Genomic DNA, 21,158 nt, shown 5'->3' on the forward strand with positions numbered 1-21,158 from the left:
CTTCAAATAAAATTGGTGTAAAAGAAACAGGCAAGAGTTTGAACACAATGATCTAAGATACCTTTTACCTCCGCAAATCTGCATAAGATGTTTCCATCATCCCGTGCTCTCAATACTAGGGAGCATCTATCACCAGGGAGAGGGTGGGGGAAGCTGGAACTCAAAGAAGGAACCAAGGGACATGGATTTCAGGGAGTCCACAGAGGGAGCCGAAGAGCTGTGAGGTCTAAGAACCACAACAAATGCTAACAGGCCTCTCACTTTGCAGACGCACTCTCACAGGAAGTACCCTTCCAAGCAGCCACCATTAAATATACCTCGGCAAGGAACTAGGAATCAGGTTCCATTCTTTTTTTTTTTTAATGTGGAAAACCCTTCATTCATTTCCTTATATTGGTAACATAAGAAAACTTAGGTTTAGAATAACATGACATTTTCTACAGGTAACGTTCATGGAGAGTTCTAAGGCAACCTTTATATATGTGGTTAAATCTTCCTGGTGTCTATTTTGATATGAGGTTTGGGATTCTATATATTACGTAAAAAATCATTTTAACAACAAAATCTATACTTTTACCTTCAGTAGAAATTCCTGTAGTTCTTGGTGGGTTTTTGTTACTGTTGTGACTGAAAGATCAGACCAATTTACCTGATTTAAAAAAAACACACATATTATATGGTTATTTCTTAGGCGGGAACCGGCTGAAAAAAAGCCATGTGTAAAACAAAGGGCCTTAACTTAAATTTTATTAAGATTAACAATTAAAAATATAAAGTTAATCTGGCATTGTAGTAATTTCCTCAAATTGTTAAAATTAACGGCACATTGACAGACTCTACTGAAAAAACTTTTTAAGAATTCCTTTCAAATCGCTTTTTTTTTAAAGTTGTCTTTTAAAACGTGACTATAGTTTAGTAATTTTTCAAAAGGGAAAAGTTGCAGAACTCTAAAATGACACTTTGACAGTATAGATCTATATACCAAGAAAGATAAAAATTCTATCTCCTGGAACTTATTAAATACAAATGCTTCAGAGAAATAACTAGAGTTTACTGCCCCCTTTTGATAGTACTCTATTGTATTTTTATGGGATTTATAGCTTATGAAGAGATTTCATCTTTATCTCAATTCTTTAAAATCCTATTAAGGTAGATGGGGCAGGTATGACTCCTTCCATTTTCAGATGGAGAAACTAAAATGCTCAGCGTTTAACTTACATAGATCTGACCCTAAGTAAGCAGAAGAGCCAGACTGGAATCTCTATGCCCCTTTGCTTCTTGGATACTTCTAATTCAGTGGACTTGATCTCAGTCCACTCATGCTGGCTACTTTACAATTATTTGAGCCAGGTAAAATATGAACTCTGCAAATACCTAAGTCTTATCAACTAATCATACCATTACTAATCAGATATTTAAACACAGATATGAAATTTTATCTACCAACCCTCAGAGCAAATACCCTTATTAACTGGCATATCTTTTATATGATTTTTAGTTATGTGAATGTTTGATGAGCAGCTACTTGTGTCAGACACTGTTCTCAGCCAAAGGGACATAGGAGTGGACAAGACAGTGAAGTCTCTCTTCTGGCTGAGGTCAGGCTCTAGGGCATGAGACAGATTACGACAAATGAATGGTTAAGAGATCCCCTCAGGGATCAGGGCTCCAGAGCGAGTGAATAGGGCCTGGTGCAGGATCAGGACAGCACCATGGAAGGGTGCAGAGGAAGACCTCACTGGCGGGAACATTCGAATCAGCTGGGGAGCTGAAGGGATGTGAGCTGTGCCAATGGTCTGGGGAAGATTGTTCCAGAGCTGGGGATGACAAAGGCTCTGAGGAAGGAACAAGCTAAGAACTCCAGCAACAGAAGGAGAACCAGTGTAAATGGAAAGAAGAGAGCACAGTGGCCTGTGCCATGTGTTATAAAAACGGTAAGTGAATGATGTGGAGATAAGGACCTGAAATGTGCAAACTGAGGCTATTTCTCCCATAGAGCAGAAGCCAGAGTTCTGAAAATCACTCAGTAAACATACTAATAAGCAAGTCAAATGTGGTGGGATGACAGAGGATGAAGATTCTCACTCTCCACAGGCTAATAACCTCCTGGAGAGGAAAAACACGTAACCCAAACAGAAGACTCTGTGAAATCTGTGCCCGTGGGATGCCTGCAGTGAACAGCCACACATTCTGCTGGCTGGTGAGAAAGCACTTCAAGAGAAGTCTGGCAAGCAATACCTTTGGGGAGGAACTGAAGTCAGGGAGCACAGAAATGTGGCGTCGGCCCATTTGGCTTCAAGGTGCTCGGTCCAATCTCAGGAGGAAGGGCTGGACAGTGAATGCCCAACAGGGAGGAAGAAGGAAGTGTGGACAAGGAATCCACGTGACAGTCAACAAATGAGAAGGAGGCATGGGGAGCGACAAAGCTGGACTCTACGGTTAATGAGACCGCTGTCTGATGGGCAGAATGACAGGAAAGGACATGGCAACAAAGGCCAGGGAAGAGAAGCTTTGTGGAGCAAAGAAGAGGAGGAGAAAAAAAATCAGGGAAGACCATGCCAGAAAAAGACAATGCCCATGATCTTGATTTTAAAATTACTAGTGAAAACGTTTACTTTCACTTTTAAAGATACATCTTACACCTTCTAACGAAGGCTCTTACTTTTTTTAATAAAATCATTAGTTAACTTTAATGTGATATGATTAAAACCTTGGCAAACCATGCAGGACAGACTGAAAACAGGACATCTTCATTAAGACAAATGTATGTATACGTACAGCTTTTTTTTAAGTTAGCAAACCTGTTTTTCCAAAGGTCAATTTTCATTTTTCCCAAAAGGTCATTTAGCACCGTACACAAGACATCTGTAGGGGGCAAAGGGGCTTACTTTGAAGGTGTATTCCCAGTATTTGTCAGCCCTTTTTCTCTGGACTCCTTTCAACATTATCTTCTCAATGTGCACAGCTGAAAGAAAGAAAACATGTGGACTTGTTCTATGAGACCAGACGCAGGTTTCAGGTCCCCAATCTGAAAAATGCTAACCCATTAAGCTAGTCACCTTCATCCTTACTACTGATCTTAAATCATGAAACAAAATCCCAAAAAACGCAGAAGCACAGGAACGTGCATTCATGCATGAATTTTGTTCTAAATCCAGTCAGCGGGCCAAGTGCCTCAGTAGTTCCCAGTGTCTTAAGCACCAATCAATCACCTATAGGAAAGATTATTTTTCTAGAGGATAAGCTTCAAAACTGCCTGTTATTCCAATTACCATAAATAGAGCACTTTATTCAATTTTTTATGCATAGTAGGTGTAAACTGGAAAGTATAGTTTTTAACTGGAAAAAACCTTCAAACGTAATATGTAAAACTGATAAAAATTTCTTTCCAATTGGGAATTTAAAAATTGTTCTCAACATGATCTTTAATACCATATAATGATGTTACAAACTTAATATTATTAATGAACTGTAGAGGTTCACTATAGCAACATTTTTCACAATTTATTGCCCAGATAAAATAGTGGTCATAAGTTACATGAATAACTCTGAGTTGAACAAGGTAAGATGATAAGCTTTGTTAATGAAGTAAAGCAAATGTGCAAACCTCTAAACTATTCACTTAACATATCCTTCAATAGAAGTATCTTTCAGGAAGTAAGTATCTTTACAAATTGAAAAGAGCCAGTCTACTAACCATTACATAGGGACGTGAGGGGGAAAAAAAAAAAAAGAAAAAAAAGAAAAAGAAAAACTGTTGCCCTGGGGTATAAATAGAAGAGACAGCGTGTACGCAATAATGAGACTGGTAGTAATGAACATGAGAAAGGTCACAGGGAAGTTAGGAGGGGGACTCAACAGATGAGGGTCACTGTTAAATTCAGGGGATGGGAGATGGAGAAGAAAAGGAAAGGATTTATTTGGAGAGGAAGAGGTTAAAATATGAAGTAGAATTACAAAGTAACAGAAGTATACAGAAGAATTAAGATTATAATAGATCACAGGTGGTGAGCAATGAGAAAGCAGGAAACATAAGGTACAGAAATTTTCTGGAAAGCGGGCATTCCTGATGGACTAAGGAGATACCACTACCAGTGTTTTGAACCAACGTTCCAAATACATGGCGTTTGGTGGCTGGCTTCTGGGATAACTTCCCTTCAGTGGGTGAGAAATGCTGAGGACGGAAACAAAAGAAAATCTCAAAAGCCATAGCCGAAAAGCCTCACAACTGCTGCAGTATAAGAAAGGCCAAAGTGGGGCAGGGAGGGTCTGCTGTTTTCAAAAGCTTTTCTATTAAATTATGTAAAGGGTGATGCTATTTAATAAAAAAAAAAATCCGAACTAATCTATGTTCAGAAAATACAAAGCAGCTCTACTTCTGCAAATCAATGGGCTAAGGGTAGGGGACCACTAGGGCATTCTGGGGTAAGAGAATGTGGCTAGGTCTTCAGCCTTAACTGTGGGTTCCACCTGCCATGATCTCTCAGAATCAAGATGAGCAAGACAAAAGAAAATAGTGAGGAATGGCCAGTAATGGCAGACACTGCGGTCCTCCTAAATTAAAACTAAGCAGCAGAAATTATGTACATTTAAAAATAAAGAACATGAGAAAAATCATCTATAGTACCACCTTATGGTTGTTAGCATTTTGATGCAGTCTTTTGTTTCCCTATAATATTTTTATTAAAAAAATAAAGAAAAAAAAGGACCTTCATTGTAAAAGCAAACTCTGCTTCAGGTTACTCGCATGTGCAGTGAGCATGGTTGAAGGGGTCTATGAGTCAAGTAGTTTAATAGTCTGAGATAGTCTGGAATAGGTAATTATGTAGACTTTTTTTTTTTAAACATTAAACATTCATACCTATTTCCTCTATGAGGAAAAATATATTACACAAAAAGGATTATTCTTGGGACTGAAAGGAGACAAAATGATATTGATTCAAACCTGCCATAACTGAGTATGACGCTTACTATGCACGCTTCACTCGTCCTAGGCTACCCAGGTGGCATCTAGGTTTTCCATTTCAATTTTCTCATTTCCCCCTCAGGTTAATGGATTCTCCAAATACGAAGAGAAGTGAGCATCTGAACTCCTTTCTTCTCAGATGACAATGTCCTTTCCATTCCCCCATCCCAACCCTCTTGAAAACTCCATTACTGCAGGAAGCATGGGCTTGCAAAGAAATTTCTTCACTTTCTCACAGGGAACTTTCCTGTGAAAGTAAAGTAACTTTCCTGTAAAACTTTTTTCAGTAAATGCTGAGCACATTCTCCAGATAAGGCACTATACTATATCCATTTAGGTTTTAGCCCTCTGAAAGTACACAACTAGATTCAAGCCAGTCAACCACAAGGCAGAACCAAGTAAACACAAGCCAGGGCGGGCCAAATGCTGCAAAGCAGGAGCCCAGATGCAGACTCAAAAAAGTGGGGGGGCGGAGGGGTGGGGCTGGCATTTGAGCAGAACCTAGGTCCTGCAGGATTTCTCTACTCCAAAAAAGAGCGAGAAGAGTTAGAGTCAACCAATGTAAACAGCACTCTGCAACCTTCCCCATAAGTTTATGAACCACATAGCATACCTTCTCGCTGGGTTCTATGAGGTGCCACAGGAAGTCCATCATGAGGTATTGGGGCTTGTTCTAGTAAACTGGCCTCGTTACTTTGCGTGTAATCACCATGGGCAGAATCATTCTAGGTGAGAAAGAGGGGCACATGTTAATCTACTCCACAGACTAAGAATAGTAAAAGCTCCACACAAATACACCAGAGTCAAGTCTCAAACTTTTAAGAGCAACCATTTTAACATAATTTTTAGAGATCAAATAGGTGATTACACTCTAAGGGCACAAAGGCACAAACTGGCACTCACCAGTAAGGAAAAGGAATCAATATTTCATAATAATAGTCTTATCAATTATTTATTGGCCCAGATCTTAGGATATATTTGCCCATTATTACTCAGAATCCCCAGTGATGTCAATTCTAACCAAAGTGAACCAGAATCAAAGGAACACATATAAGAGGATATATTTTAGGCTAACCCCCCCCACATAAGGGAATTTTATTTTTTACATTAATCACTATGCAATTTTTATTCACTACTTCATTTTAGTGATGGTCTAACAAGATCAATATCTGATCTGATCAATATCTGATCATCAATATCTGCCAAATCTTTCTGAACAAGTATGAACAGTGAGTTTACCATTAGTAATGTTAAACCACCTAACAGCAACTAGGTGCTCTAAATCGGAGTTTGCTCAGCAAATCACTGTCATCAGAGAACTGGAGGAAGGTTTACTCCTGGGAGCACTACTCCCTGGAGTCAGGAAGAGCCTGCTTCTCTTAGACACAGCTCTCCAGATCTGAAGCAGTGTCCTGCATATATTGTTCCTACAACACACTGCTTAAGCCAAAAAAAGAAAAATCGCCTTAAAACTGTTCTTTATCACAACTCACACCTTACCCCTTCATGTTCAGAATCTCAAAATACTACTCAGAACAGAACACCTCAGTTTCAAGAGATAATTACAATTTGACAAATCTGCAAGAATACAGATTTTTAAAAATCGTGTAAATTTAGAAATGAGGCAAACAGGAGACCCTACACTTCCCAAGAATCTTAAAATATTTTGTTCTGCTGTCTAATCATGCAAGCTGGCTTGACAATAGGTATGGGCTGCCAGTTGACAGCTCTATTTCTGAGAATAAAACATCGCATCAGATACTCCTGGGAACTAAGCTTCAGCTTTATAGTTCGTCTTCCTGTAGAAACCCAAGGAAATAAGTATCTGTCTACACAGAACCACTTAAGGAGAAGGACAGCACAGATCTCTTCGTCAAATCCAACTTCCAAAGCATTTAGCATGATGGCATTTGCCAATTTTCAATATTAATGATTTTTAAAAGGTGGATTCTTCTAGCAACGACAAATTTACCCCTATCCTAATCCAGACCATATAATCACTCACTACAAAGTAATAAAACAGCATTGGCCTAACATTGCTGTAAGTACTTCAAAAATCAATAGAAACAAAGCACTGTCATCCTCCCAAATACCTGTGTTAACTGGAAGGAGTTTGGCTGGATATGCCAGTTATTTTTTATAGAATTATTTTTCTACGCTGCTCAAACGTGGTTCATAAATTAAAAATAACACCTTCGAATCCAAATGTAAAATATGCCAAAAACAATAGTTTCCACTAGGGAAATCAAAACCACAATGATAGTCCACCTCACACCCACTAAGATGGCTAGTATCCAAAAACACAGAACACAGCAACTATTGGTGAGGATGTGGAGAAACTGGAACCCTTGGGCACTAGTTGGTACGAACGTAGAACAGTGCTGCCACCGCGGAAGGTCCTCAAATACCACATGACCCCCAACTCCATTCCTTGGTGTCATAGACTCCAAAGAGCAGACAGCAAGGACTTGAGCAAATCATTTTTTTCACAGGGGTGTTACTCCCAATAGCCAAAAGGTGGAGGCTCCAATGTCCACTGCTGGATGAACAAATAAGTGTGGCATATACACACAACTGAATATTATTCAGCCTAGAAAGGGAATAAAACTCCAATGCATATTACAACATGGAGAAGTCCTGAGGACATTGTGCTAAGGGAAGTAAGTCACACACAACAGAATAGTGTATACCCCACTTACATGAGGTACCTAGAATGGTCACTGTCATAAAGGCAGACAGTAGAACAGTGGTTACCAGGGCCCTGAGGTCAGAGGGAGAGGGGGCATAGGAGGATTTGATTAATGGATATAGAGGTTCAACCTGAGATATATGAAAAATTCTGGAAATGGATGGTGGGGATGGTTGCATGACGTGAAAGTACTTAATGCCATTGAACTATACACTCAAACTGTGTTAAAATGACAAATTTTATGTTAAATAAATATAATTTTATGGTGTGTGTGTGTGTGTATATATATATATTCCCCCCCCCCCCCCCACAATAAAAAGTAAAAAATTTTACTCAGTGGTGGAGCACCTGCCTTCAGCTCAGGGCATGATCCCAGACTGGGGATCAAGTCCCACATCGGGCTCACTGCGAGGAGCCTGCTTCTCCTTCTATGTCTCTGCCTCTCTGTCTCTCATGAATAAATAAAATCTTTTAAAAAAATTTTTTTAAATAATTTTATTATGCTGTCTCCACAAATGTTATATTGAAGCAACCAAGAGAAAGCAGTCTGCTTCACAGTCAAAATAAAATTTTTAAAGTCTGAAATTACGTACTTTAACAGCCAGGAAAAAATAAATAAATAAAAAAATAAAATAAAATAAAATAAAATAAATAACAGCCAGGAAAAGGCCTCTAGTTTAATAACCTCAGGAGAAAAATGGAGTTTGAGTTTCCTCCCAAGGACCTACGTTCATCAACTCATGAAATATCTACTAAGTTTTCTACCCCCATCTCAGCATGCATCAATGCCATAAAATCACTTAGACTAAGTTTAGAAACTATGTGCGAAATGTACAATTTTATTAGTTTAATTAAAATTTAATCTAACGCTTCACATGAGCTACAGAGGTCAGAATCAAGTTTACTGGTCCCAACAGTGAATGGCTCTCCGTTTTGCTGTCTCCCCTTCCCTCATGCTACATACCCTCCCTCCCCTAAGAGAAGGCAGAGGGGTGCCATAAATCTGAGAACTACCGGTTTAATGGAATCTTATAGAAAGAAATCACACCCGCTTTCTTTATGAAGTTCAGATTCCCAGGAAAACGTGCTATAGAGAACATACCAGAACTGGCATTTTACAAAGACTAGTTAGATGAAAGTGTCAGGACCAGGTGAAAGAAGAAGAATTTTTCTCTGCTTGGATTAAGAAGATGGAATTTTAAAATACTAAGCCTGCAAAAATATGCACGGGTACACACAAACCATAAGAATGTGTGCGCTCTTCTTTCTGTAATTCATCTGAGTAAAGCTTTTCCTGTGCTAAGGCATGCCTCTTCTAAGAGCTCCTGGTCAGCTCAAATCCACGTCCCGTAATGCAGGCAGGTTGGACAGTGCATTTGTTCCAGAATTACTCAGATTTAACTTTTATACATGTATCTATCATAATTAGAGACTTGAGATTTCCCAATCGGGAAAGTGTGAAACAGTCGAGTGGCTGGACAGTCCAACAGAGACTCTTCTAACATGCCATGGAGAACCAAGGTCACATTGGCCACCATTCACTTTAACTGAGATCAAGCTGTAGATGGAGTTTATTTTAGCTCATCTAACAATGTTCTATACGTTTCCTCTGGACCTTTGATGAAGATTAAATTTAAAAATACCAAGACGTATTTTCTATTAAAAAAAAAAAGAGCAGAAATTGGGAGTTTCATAAGCTTTTTTAAAAAATTCACTTCTTCAGAAGTTTTTTTACACTCATCACATGAGACTTAGAATCCTAACATTAGTATATAACCACAATATCCTATTAAGGTTTTGTGGTGGATCAAATATAGCTAAAAATACTTTGGTAGCCCTCCCACTGAATGGTGGCTCTAGCTCCCCAGCCAGTGGGTCTCGGCCAGCTTTCAAGACTCGCTTGACTAATGGGATGAGAAGGAAGGAACACTGGGAGGTGCTGAGGGCAGGTCTCTAGAAGCCCAGCAACCTGGGCCTCCCAATCAACCATGTAAGACGTACACTCGCCCTGAGGATGCCACACTACAGAGACCACACTCATGGAGGGAACACGCCAGTCCCCAGACATCCACCTGCCCATGCTCTTAGCTACCTGTCTAAATCCCTGGCCCATGGAACTAGGAGAGATGATAATAAAATGGTGCTGGTTTAAGCCACTAAGCTTGGGGATAACTTGTTACACAGTTAGGGATGTTAAATTCTCTTCTTTCAATAACCAGGGTCGCAACTAAAGCGTGTTACTATTCAAGCAAGATTCATAGAATGCCTTGCTTTGAACATCAGAAAAGGATTCATTATTAGAAACATTTACTGAGATGTCGAATTTCACGCATTTTGGTGGAAGAGGGGGGAAGGAGTCAGAGAGAAGTGAAGCATTCCTAAGGCCTCTTAGAGGGGATGCAGTAGAAGGGGAAGGCATCTGCCTCATTTCTCCTCGATGAAGCAGCGTGCCCCAACCCGAGCTAATGCCTTGCCTCACCTGCTAGCATCTGAGAAAGGGCAAATGCTGTGCGAGAAGAAACGTGGGGCAGGTAAGCAGCGCAGGAAAGCCGAGCTGCCCACACCTGCAGCGCCAAGAGTTCAGAGGAGGGAGACCAAGAGTGAGCGGCTCAGAGACAGCATCCAGCAAGGCTCTGCTGGGATTGGGGGCTCTAACTTCTCATTTGGTTTGGCTAGAAAGTTCAGCAAGATGTGTGTGGCAGTACTAGCCACGTTAAAGCAGGGGTAAAGGCACCCTAGCTAGAGTATGGGGGGGGCACAGTTCACTGAACCTGTGTGCACTCTGCCACCACAGCCCCCAGACCGAACCTGGCCACTGTGGCTGAAGCTATACAACTCCTCTGAACGTGACATCTGTGCACTCACAGTGGTGACCTGGGTAAAGCAGGGGTGGACCGGAACTAGGTGGAACCAGATGAGGGAGGGAAAGATCCACTATAACTTTCTATGTATCTTGAGGAACTCTACGAATTTATTACAAAGTTAAAAAAACATTCAACCTTTGATGTCATTGTCTTTTCCAGGGAATTAACTTGTAGGATGTGCAATCAGGGACCATCTGGCATAAGAATGCTGATGTGGAAGTCTACTGGGGAGGAGGGCAGTAGTTTTCATCCCAGAAAAATGTCACTGGCCTTGAGGTTCTCCTTGTAAAACTCCCTTCATATTTCTGCTTTCAACGTGCGTAGTGCACATCTCTAGTTGGCATCGGTAGCGGACGGGTGAGAACCATAAACTGTATTGGGCCACAAACTACAATGGTATGGAAGGCAGAGGGGGTAATGGTCACAGCTTAAGCAGAAGCTAGGATCCCCCTTCTTTAGCACGGGCATCTGTGTTTACCAACCAAACTTCTGCTTTCCTACTACAGATGGGAAAAGATCTCCTCTTGTACCCTAGCTAGGACGCTAAACCAGGAATTGCTATGTCCCTGGGCTAGCAGCCCTCAAATCTTTAAATCCTCACTTTACCAGATGATCTAGGTGAGGTGAGAAGAACACACCCCTGAGCCCGAGCATCAGAGGATCTAGAGAGGATGTGCTCTCCTCCCCAGGCCACGGATACCTTCTAACTGCCTCTCCTTCACTGCCCCACCGGACAGCAGATGAGAGGGAGGGGACTCATGGGGTCCATGGTAGGGAGCAAGCGAGACCTGGGCACAGAACCCTGCAGCCCATGGCACTGCAGGGGCCTCCAGCTCCTGCAGCAGAGCCACCGCCTTCAGCTCCGGTGGGGAAATGTTCCTGGAACCATGCAGACATGGAAGCTTACAGAGTTTAAAGAGGATCTTTGACAGTGAGTGATCTATAGGTTGGTAAATAGGACAGTGTTGAGAAACACTGCATTAGGACTCGTGTTTAATGCCACCTGGTAGAACAAGCACCTCCTCCAAACTAACAAAACCACCCAATACTGCTCTTGCATTAGGCAACCTCTCCCTAAGTGTGACGGCCTCTTTCTCAAGAAGTACTCGCCAAACACACATGACCCGTTGTTGCTTCTAGGACCACAAGTGCATTTAATCATTTGACACCCTCCTCCTCCGAAAAACAATTATACTGGGGGAAAAGTCAGGTTTCTTAGCCATCCCAACTTAGAGATTCCTATCAAGAAACATAAAAATTCCCCAATTCTTAGATTGTAGATGGCTCACTTCAGTGACCAAAGGAAGTTTTTAACCTTCTGACCTAAGCAAGATACTATCTCAACTACAGATCTCTCACTGCTCCTCAAACAAATCATAAATTGGAGACCAACACCAGCAAACTACAAACAACTATTCAAATGAGAAAATAGCTTGTAAATTATGATTTTTTTCCACCCTATCAAGACCATCATCATTAGGTGTGCCTCAATTTACATAACTACACACACACACACACACACACACAAAAGCTTAATGTGGACTATAAAAGGTCTGATTTTGAAAGAATATTTAATAAATACAACTATTCAGCATTCACTTATTGAAGATTCAGTTCAAATCTATACTGCTTCATGCTTTTACCTAAAGAAGCAATTCCTTTCATTATTTCCAAAACTATTGGGCCTAGACGACAGAGCTGCAAACATTGCTAAAAAGTAGCTGAGAAATAAAATTCAAACAAGACCAAAAAAAAAAAAAAAAAACCCCACTTCTTGATGTACTTTGTCTTCAGGTAGCTTATCATATTGGTGGTGTTTAGAGCTGTATCTAAAAAGCCTAATAAACATAAGAAATTTTGAGTGAGCTTTAGGGATATATGCAATGCCGACTAAAAAAAAAGACACGATGCTTAAGCCTTTGAGGAACTTAAAATGTGCAGGGAAGGTCAATTTCATAAGACTATTTCAAAGAAAAATTAAAACAAAAAAATCACAGAAGTACCAAAATTACAGCAGAGAATACACATGCTGTTGGAATTCAGAAGCCGCAAAGAATCTTATGAGAAGACAGTCACAGGTACAATTCTAGAAAACATCATGCAGGAGGTAATGGCATAGGCCAGCTTTGAGTGGAAGATGGGATCTATGAAGAAAGTGAGACAGGGATTTGAGTCCAAAGACCTCTGGAGGGGCACCTGGGTGGCTCAGTTGGTCAAGTGTCTGTCTTCTGCCCTGGTTGTGATCTCAGGGGTCCCGGGATCCAGCCCTGCATCAGCTCTCTGCTGAGCAGGCTAGAGAGCCTGCTTCTCCCTCCCCTCTGCCGCTCCCCCTGCTTGTGCTCTTTATGTTAAATAAACAAATAAAATCAAAAAAATAAAATAAAATAAAAGACCTATTGGAGGCCAGGCTCCATCAGTCACTCTAAGTATGTGATGTGATTAACCACTGCTTTAGGAAGTGGGAAGGCTGGTAGTAGGAAGGCTGAAAGCAGCAGAATCCGTTACGAATAAAGTCCCAGAAGAAAATGGTGACAGCAAGGATGAGGGAAAGAGAGGATTAAGGTTATCAAGCAAATCAGAGTGATAAGAAGTATAATGGTACCTCAGAGAGAATTGGATTAGACCGGAAGATTTTTTTTTTAATCCAGGATTCATGCTTTTCATTCACATGAAAAGTGACAGCGGATATTGCAGAAAGACACACCACCAGCACACACACACACAAATTTTCAATTTCATTGCAACCTGTTGACCACCTACTCCCTTTCCCCAGGCTCTCTGTAAGCCAACCCCTACCAGCTCTTCCAACTTTTGCATTTCTGCTCATCCACTGCAACCAAACCCTGCTATTGCCTCTTTGAACAATCGACAGATCAACAGATATATACATCTTACTCGTTTCCCAAGCATTTTCATACAGGTGATCCAGCTCACCCTCACAGCAGGGTTTTTTTTTTTTTTTTTATTCATGAGAGACACAGAGGGGCGGGGGGTGGGGGGGGGGCAGAGACACGGGCAGAGAGAGAAGCAGGCTCCATGTAGGGAGCCCGATGTGGGACTGACTCGATCCCAGGACTCCAGAATCATGCCCTGGGCGAACGGCAGGCACTAAACCACCGTTTAGAGCCACCCAGGGACCCCCCCTCACAGCAGTTGTATGCAGGAAATGATGGTGCTATCCCGCCCCCCCCCCCCTATTTTTTTTACTGAGCAGCCTGGAACTTGTAAAGACTAAAAACAACTTGCCAAAGTGACCTCTTTAAAACCTAAATCTGACCTCAAATAAATTATTCCTTGAATAAGCATAAAACAGTTCTAAGGAGCCAAGCCAAGACATTTAGAAAGGAATTCAAGGCCAAATGTCCCCTGGAGCATAGGAAGGACAGAAGGGAAATGGCCTACAAGTGCCCAGCAGCCCTGCCACCTGTAACATCAACACACCAATAGGCATTTCCCTTCTAGAGTGACTGTGTACATAGACTGCATGAAGGAGGCTTTGTGACAAAGCATTCTCTGTGAGTAAAAGGAGTGCTGTTACTCAGTCCTCCATAATGGAAAAAAAAAAAAAAAAAAGTCAATAAAAGCAAATCTCAGTCTGCTTCCAGGGTAGTGCATGTCTTTTTTGCTCCTCTCTTTAAAAAATTTAGCTGAATGCTTCTCAAGGAAAGACAAAAATAATCTTAAAAATTGGCCAATTTAGTAAGCTTCTATTTTTTTTTTTGCTTCTATTTTTTTAAAAAAAGATTTTATTTATTTATTCATGAGAGACACAGAAAAAGAGAGACAGAGGCAGAGGCAGAGGGAGAAGCAGGTTCCTCGCAGAGAGCCCTATGCGGAACTCGATCCCAGACCCTGGGATTATGCCATGAGCCACCCAGGCATCCCTAATAGCTTCTATCAAAAAAAACATAAAATGTTCCTTTATTGTGCATGAATTACAGGAAGTGCTCTGAAGTAACAAAAAGCCATATAACTTAACCACAAAACAGTTTTAAATTATAGAAAAGTTTCCTAACTAAATGTGAAAACTGGATAAAGATTTAAGTAGATTATGGCTGCATGGGAGTTAATGATATTCCAAATTCATAAGATGTATAGTCTCCATTCCTATTCCTATGCCCATTATGGAGAGAATATGTATTTTAATAATTTGTGACCCAGAGAAATGCTTCCTTTGTTTTTATATGTAGCATACCAGATCTTCACAATGTAAATATTAAAAATAAATGCCCCAGGGGTCCTGGCTGGCTCAGCTGGTTAAGGGTGTGACTCCTGCTTTCAGCTCAGGTCATGATCTCAGGGTCGTGGGATCAAGCCTGGAGTCTGGCTCCACACTCAGTGCAGAGTATGCTTGAGATTCTCTCCCTCTCCCTCCTCCCACCCCTTGTGCTCTCTAAAATAAATAATTCTTTTTAATTAAAAATAACTGCCCCAAATTAATGTCTCAAACACGATCTTTCCAATTACCCATCCTTCCTAAACACCAAATGAGCTAGAGATATGGTAAAAGAGAACAGTATGGAAAATACTACATCATGAGCATGGGCTTTTAAGTAGGCAAGGAAAAAAAAAAAAAGCCCATTCCTGAAAACAACTGATACCACAATGTGGATGGCTATATCTTAGTGGAAAAGAAAAATGCATTGACCATCTTCCTCAACAGAAAATTCATGCTCAAGACAGTATGTGAATTATTTTATATCTTATCTGTTAATTCAATCACCACGACCTCAAAAGAGAGTCATCCCCATTTTGCAGATAAGATTGAGGCTCAGGGATTTAAATAGCCTGGTTAATGTCAAAGAGCAAGTGGCAGAGCAGCAATGTAAGCCAACTCCAGCGCTAAACAGGCTGTCACTCTTCAACACACTTCCTGTCCCCTCCCCTCCTCCAAAAATCACAAAAGGTAGTAAAAACAAAAGACGTATATACATATCACATAGTTAACACGCTGGAAGCTTCTTCCTCTCCATCTCCACCACCCTCGCCTCCTATTATGATCTGAGTAAGACCTTCCCTGAGTTCTTACCTGAGAAAAATCACTACACAAAAAAATATAAGTAACTGGAGGAGGATACCAGTAGCTCCCATTTGCTACTAAAACAATCCCCAATTCCTGATATTCTAAAAGCCTCTTCCAAATGGCATTTTTTAACTGAACTGCTTTTATACTTCGCTGCAGCCAAACCAACAGAAAATTTCTCGTAAGATAGGTATGGCTCTGCTCCCCACTGATTCTTCTACCACCACCTTCCAAACAAGACTTAACTTTTACTTATAATTGCTAACATTTATTAAAGATCATGTGCCAGACATTATCCTACAAGTACTCATTCATTTAATCCTAACAATCTCACATAAATATTGTTCTTATCCCCATGGTATGAGGAAGGAAAGCTGCCTCAGCACTCACTACTCCAGTGTTAACTGTTCAGTTTAAAACCTCCCTGTGGTGGCCAACAATTAAATCAAGGTATTTATTACCTGGGAGATTAGAGCTATTTTTTTTTAATCACTTTTAGAAATCATCTTTTTAGTGCCTAATAGAATAAGAGAAATCCTGACCACTGACCTCTCCCCTCTCAAGCCTGTGCTCTCACTAGAATTAAGGTTGTCACATACATATTCAAATTATCTTAGAATAGGAGCATTTACGTTAAAACTCATTTCTGAAGAGTTCTCTTTTCCAGGCCCCCAACAGGATCAGTACAGTTATCTGTACTATTAAAATGCGTTGAGATACTTGCTCCATCCAGGACCATATAAACTTATGCTATGAGAAAGTAACAATTTTGCAAAGTCTTCTTTTTGAGTTATTTCCACTGATTTTGTAAAGACAATGGCCACTTTTGAGTTCAAGCACGTTTTTTTGAGTTCAAATAACCCTAAGTACTACCTACTACACTAAGTACTACCTAACGTTTTCAGTCTCTATGTTTTATTCAGCTATTTGCCAAGCAACTAAGTTTTGAGGATGCTGAAGACACAACCTCCAGAGACAGGCGCCGCCATACCAACAGTATTAACCACTGTTGAAAAACATACAACGAGAATCTATGCATTTTAGGTTTTTCTGCCTTTGCGTTGCTAATTGGGGGTTAAATCTCCAAAATTAGAATACCCATTTCCTTGGACAGCTAGTGTCTTCAAGCACGCAAAGATAGGAAGCTTGGCTTTCTCTTTTCAAAGAAACAACAAAACTAGCATCTGTACTCAGTTTTGTTGTTGCGGTTGCTAACGTGCCACTTGGTTTGGGTTCCCTAAGGCAAAGGGACACGTTCTTTAAAACCAGCCGCCTTGGGCTACCCCACACATGCGGCCGCAGCTCCGTTACGCGGGCGACCTCCAGAACCGCCACCTCAGGGCGGCGCGGGCGCTCCGCGCGGGCTGGATGCGGTGGCGGCTGCAGACCAGGAACCTCGTGCACAAGCCTCCACGAGGCGATGCTTGTGGTCATCGATGTCACATCTGCTCCGAACCACACCGTATCATCCGACTCGCATAAGAAACTCGAAAATATTACTTCTCAACGTAAAGTTCGACTCGAACCTTCATTTTTCTAAAATGACCTCATCAGTACACACCAGCGGCGGGTGTGCAGAGGCGCTGCGGGCGCCGGGGAAGCCTTCGGCGCGCGGGGCGGGGCGGGGCGGCGGGGCCTACGCTCACGCCGCAGGCAGAGGCGGCGTTCCGCTCCACGCGTCTCGTACCGGCCAGGGCAGCGACAAGCACAGGGGCTCCTGGGCGGCAGCCACACGCGGGGCCCGAGAGGTCACTTCCGGGGCAGGCGGAGGCCGCGCACGAGCCCCGCGGCCGGCCCGGGCCTCCCCCCCACGTGGTGCGCGCCCGGCCCGCGGGGGCCGCAGGGAGCCCCGGAGGCGGGGCCCGCCCTCGGCCCCGCCCACCCGGGGGCGGGACCTGCGAGCCAGTCACGTGGGCGGCCGCGGCCGCCATCTTGCGGGGAGGGGGAAGGGGAGGGGGAAGGGGAGGGGAAGGGGAAGGGGAGGGGGAAGGGGAGGGGCGGGGGGAGCCCCGAGGGACGGGTCCCCGAACGCTCTGCCTGTGCGCGGCGACGCGTGACCGGGGCGGGGAGGGGGGGCCCTGGGACGTGCCAGACTCGGCGCCTCCCTGCAGACCCGGGGGTGGGCCCTGCCCCGCCGGGAGCGGAGCGCACCGGCGGCGGAAGGCCGAGGACCAGCTGGTCCGGGCTGCGGCGAATCGAGATGCGAATCCACCCACCCCCATCAGCCGCCTTGGGAGTGACAGCTCGGGAGCAGCAAGATCCGCGGAAATGTCCTCAGGGCCCGAACGAGCGACCGCTGAGGGCCTCGGAGTCCGCGCCAGCAGCAGCCGCTGCAGTTGGAGCCACAGCAGTTTCCGGAGACCTGAACGATGGGTGCCGGTAACCCCGAGCTACACCGGAAAAGTTCATCACGCCACCAGGGTCTAAAAATAGCCGTCAGCGTCACCTGTAGTACGCGTGTCCCCTAGGATTTACCCGCCGGCACAGGGCACTGCCCGAGAAGTGACGGGGCGCTGAGGGCAACGGCAGGACGCCCAGCCTCACCCGCCCCCGTTGCCAGGAAAAGCCACACACGGCAGTCAAGATAAAAACCTCATTACTCTAGTTTGCACGCATCTCTCCTTTTCTCTAGTCGCCTTCCGACCCTCTCTTTACAAGTACGACTTAAAGGAGAAAAAAAAACTCCTCGCAGTTAAACTCAGAAATCGGTTAGCCTTGTTGGAATGATATGAATGGAATGATACAACCGTTCCACAGTGGGACATTTTCATATATCTACGCTCTAAGGTCGTCTTTACAGTATATGAGAATTTAAAAAAAAAAAAAAAAGACATGTATTGCTCCTGATTTCAAGCTTTCTTCTCCAAAAATAACAGCAGTGTGTGCTTACAGGACTTTTTGGAATTAGTTCAGTGACTAGGCTAACAGTGGAAAGGGGCTTTTACCAACAGTATGCACAGCTGCATATTCGTAGTAATACACACTAGAAAATCTGAAGCTCACCAGGAAAATACTGGGTTACTAGCATTACTACACTGCAGTCTGATAAAATATTTCCTAAAATGTGAGTTAAGTCACTTCACAGAAGCCTCCTTTTCAAAAGGAAGGGGCTCAGCCTCGATTATCGCTAAATCCCTTCCAGCCCCCACATTCCTGGATTCAATGGGTGGGTATTGAGTCCACACAGCCCTCAGAGAAATACAATGCCCAGTTTTAGTTCCAGAGTATTGAATGACAGCAGATACATAAGTTGAATTAACTTTCAAGAAAGTAAGGGGGGGGGGGGAGGGAAATCCCCCTTTCCAATAGATCATCCTGGAGATCACCTGAATTGAAAAGCATGGCAACCAAACTACTACCTTTCAAGTGACCGTAAACAACGAAAACAAACTTACTGTAGCTAGTTTTTACTCTAACCGAAACCTACTCTCCTCTCCTCCATTAAATTCTTACAATGAAGGACTTTATTTGGGCCTAGATTATTATTAAACTGCTTTCGGGGCTCTATAAAATTTCACCTTCTTTAATGTTGGAGACAAGTGACTCAACTGGATTCTTGTCTCCTACACTTTGGTGTTTAACAACTTTTACAAAACAACACTTATGCCTACTACTAAAAGCCCAGCAAATACCCCCGGACTCAAATCTGCAGGCAAGACTCTAGTCCCACAGAAAATAAGTTATGCCAGTGGTAAAAGACGTAAGCAGCCCGCTCTCGACCCAGACAACCTGCGCTACTGCTCCTCTAGCTTGAGTCAGTCCGCAGGTCTGCACGTCAGGTTTTCTCTGGGAACAACACGCTTGCAGCAAGAGCCAGCAGCCCTAACGAGCCTCTTAATAAAACTCAGGCCTTCACTGAGCAAAAAAGGCCCACCCAGCCCCTTTGTGCCGAAGACCAGGGCAGCGGCCGGGAGCGCACCTTCAGGACACCTCCGCGCGGGCTTAAGGCAGAGCTTGAAAACTGTAACCAGAGCGCCAGATGGCGAGAAAGAGGAGGCGCTGCCCGGGGCCAGGCTGAGGCCAACACAGTCACCTCGAGCGCTTCGCCTCTCCCACCACCTAGGGCGAGAGATGCTCCAAGCCAAAAATGTCCCGAGACCCTTCCTCCGAGACGGAGACCAGGCTGGGAGCTCCATGTTTTCCGTGGCAACTCCGGCACGGAAGAGACTTCTAGAGCATTCTGTTATGGCGGGTGCCTGAGTGTGCACGGGTGGGGGGGGGGGGGGGCGGGTGCGGCGTAAGGGTTGGAAGAGTGGAACCGAACCGCCCAACACAACGAAAATGAGTGTTACGGGGCTGGGAGCCGTGGGGTGGGGGGATTCGAAGCCACCTGCGCCGGGCTGCGGCTCGGCCAAGAGGCGTCCGAAAGGCAGGCCAGGGAGGCCGCCGGGGCGGTGACCGCAGCGCGGGTGCTGGGAGGCTCGCGCGCCTTACCTGGGCCCCGGGGCTGGCAAAGTTGCTCGGCTCCACCTCCACCTCCGCGTCCTCGGGGCCCCCGCGGAGCGCAGTGCGGAGCCTCTCCAGGTGCTCCCTCAGGGTGACCCGCTGGTGGAAGGAGAACGCCGGGTGCAGCGAAGCCATGGTGAAGAGCAGCAGCAGTTCCTCCTGGGCCCTGAAGCCCAGCCCGCCGCCCGGCCGGGGCTCGGCGCCGCTGCCTTCCGGGCCGGACCCGTCCTTCTCCGCGTCCTCCTCGCCTTCGCCGTCCTCCCCGCGCTCGCCGGGCTCGTCCTCCGCGCCTCCCCGCGAACCCTCACCCCGAGCCGCGCGCAGGCTCTTGAGCACCGAGTCCACCTGGGGCAGGAGGCGGTGCAGGCGGCCGGCGGCCTCACGGTTCTCCGAGCCCAGCAGCGCCAGGTAGACGATGAGGCGCGAGCGCACGGCCGGCTCTCGGAAGTCGGCCAGCGGCCCCGGGTCCGAGAGGCCGTTGGCCTTGGCCTCCGAGTCGCGCAGGTAGTGGTAGTCCTTGCGCGCCAGGTCCTCCAGGCACGAGCCGAGGAACCGCAGCTCCAGCGGGTTGCACAGGTCCAGCAGCCCGCACATGAACTCCAGGCGCTGCGCCGAGCCCAGCACCAGCCCGAACCACTCGTACACTCGTTCCTGCTCGCGCAGCGCCGCCGCGGGCCCGCCGCCGCCGCCGCCGCCGCCCGGCATGCCCGCCCCCGCCGCTGCTCCGCCAGCAACAGGCGGCCCGAGCCCCCGGGGCGGCGGCGGGGGCGGCGGCGGCGGCGGCGGGGGGGCCCCGCGGCGGGCCCGCGGGCGGCGGCGGCGGCGGGGGGCGGCAGTCTCGGCGGCGGCGCGGCGGCGCCTTTGCGCCCGGCCGTGCGTCTGCCTCGGGCTCCTCCGCCTCGGGCGGCGGCTCCACGGGGTGCGTCGGCTTCAGCGGCAGCTTCATCCTCAGCATCCTCGGCTACGGCGGCGCGGACATGCGAGCGGGGGCGGGCAGGCGGGCGGGGCCGGGCGGGGGGGCGGGGGCCGAGGCGGCGGCGCGGCCGTCAGGAGCGGGGCCCCTCCATGCCGCCGGGGAGGGCCGGGGCCGGGGCCGGGGCCGGGGGCGGGTCTCGGCCGGCGAGGGGGGCGGCGGCCGGCCGGCGGGGTCGCCGGCGTCGTCTTCCCGGG

At 45.4% G+C, this 21,158-nt stretch overlaps 1 protein-coding gene across 1 annotated transcript in view; it reads right to left on the minus strand.

Annotated features, from left to right (window-relative positions):
• ZCCHC2 (zinc finger CCHC-type containing 2) overlaps positions 1 to 20,943 on the minus strand; it is a 58,272-nt gene extending 37,329 nt beyond the window's left edge. Inside the window, 5 exon segments of the mRNA XM_038525862.1 lie at positions 578 to 649; positions 2,889 to 2,965; positions 5,580 to 5,691; positions 19,977 to 20,765; positions 20,767 to 20,943. Of these exon segments, the coding sequence (XP_038381790.1) occupies positions 578 to 649; positions 2,889 to 2,965; positions 5,580 to 5,691; positions 19,977 to 20,765; positions 20,767 to 20,943 (1,227 nt within the window).
• Between the last annotated feature and the right edge of the window lie 215 nt (positions 20,944 to 21,158).

This window comes from Canis lupus, chromosome 1 (genome assembly GCF_011100685.1).
Source record: "Canis lupus familiaris isolate Mischka breed German Shepherd chromosome 1, alternate assembly UU_Cfam_GSD_1.0, whole genome shotgun sequence".
Classification (NCBI taxonomy): domain Eukaryota; kingdom Metazoa; phylum Chordata; class Mammalia; order Carnivora; family Canidae; genus Canis; species Canis lupus.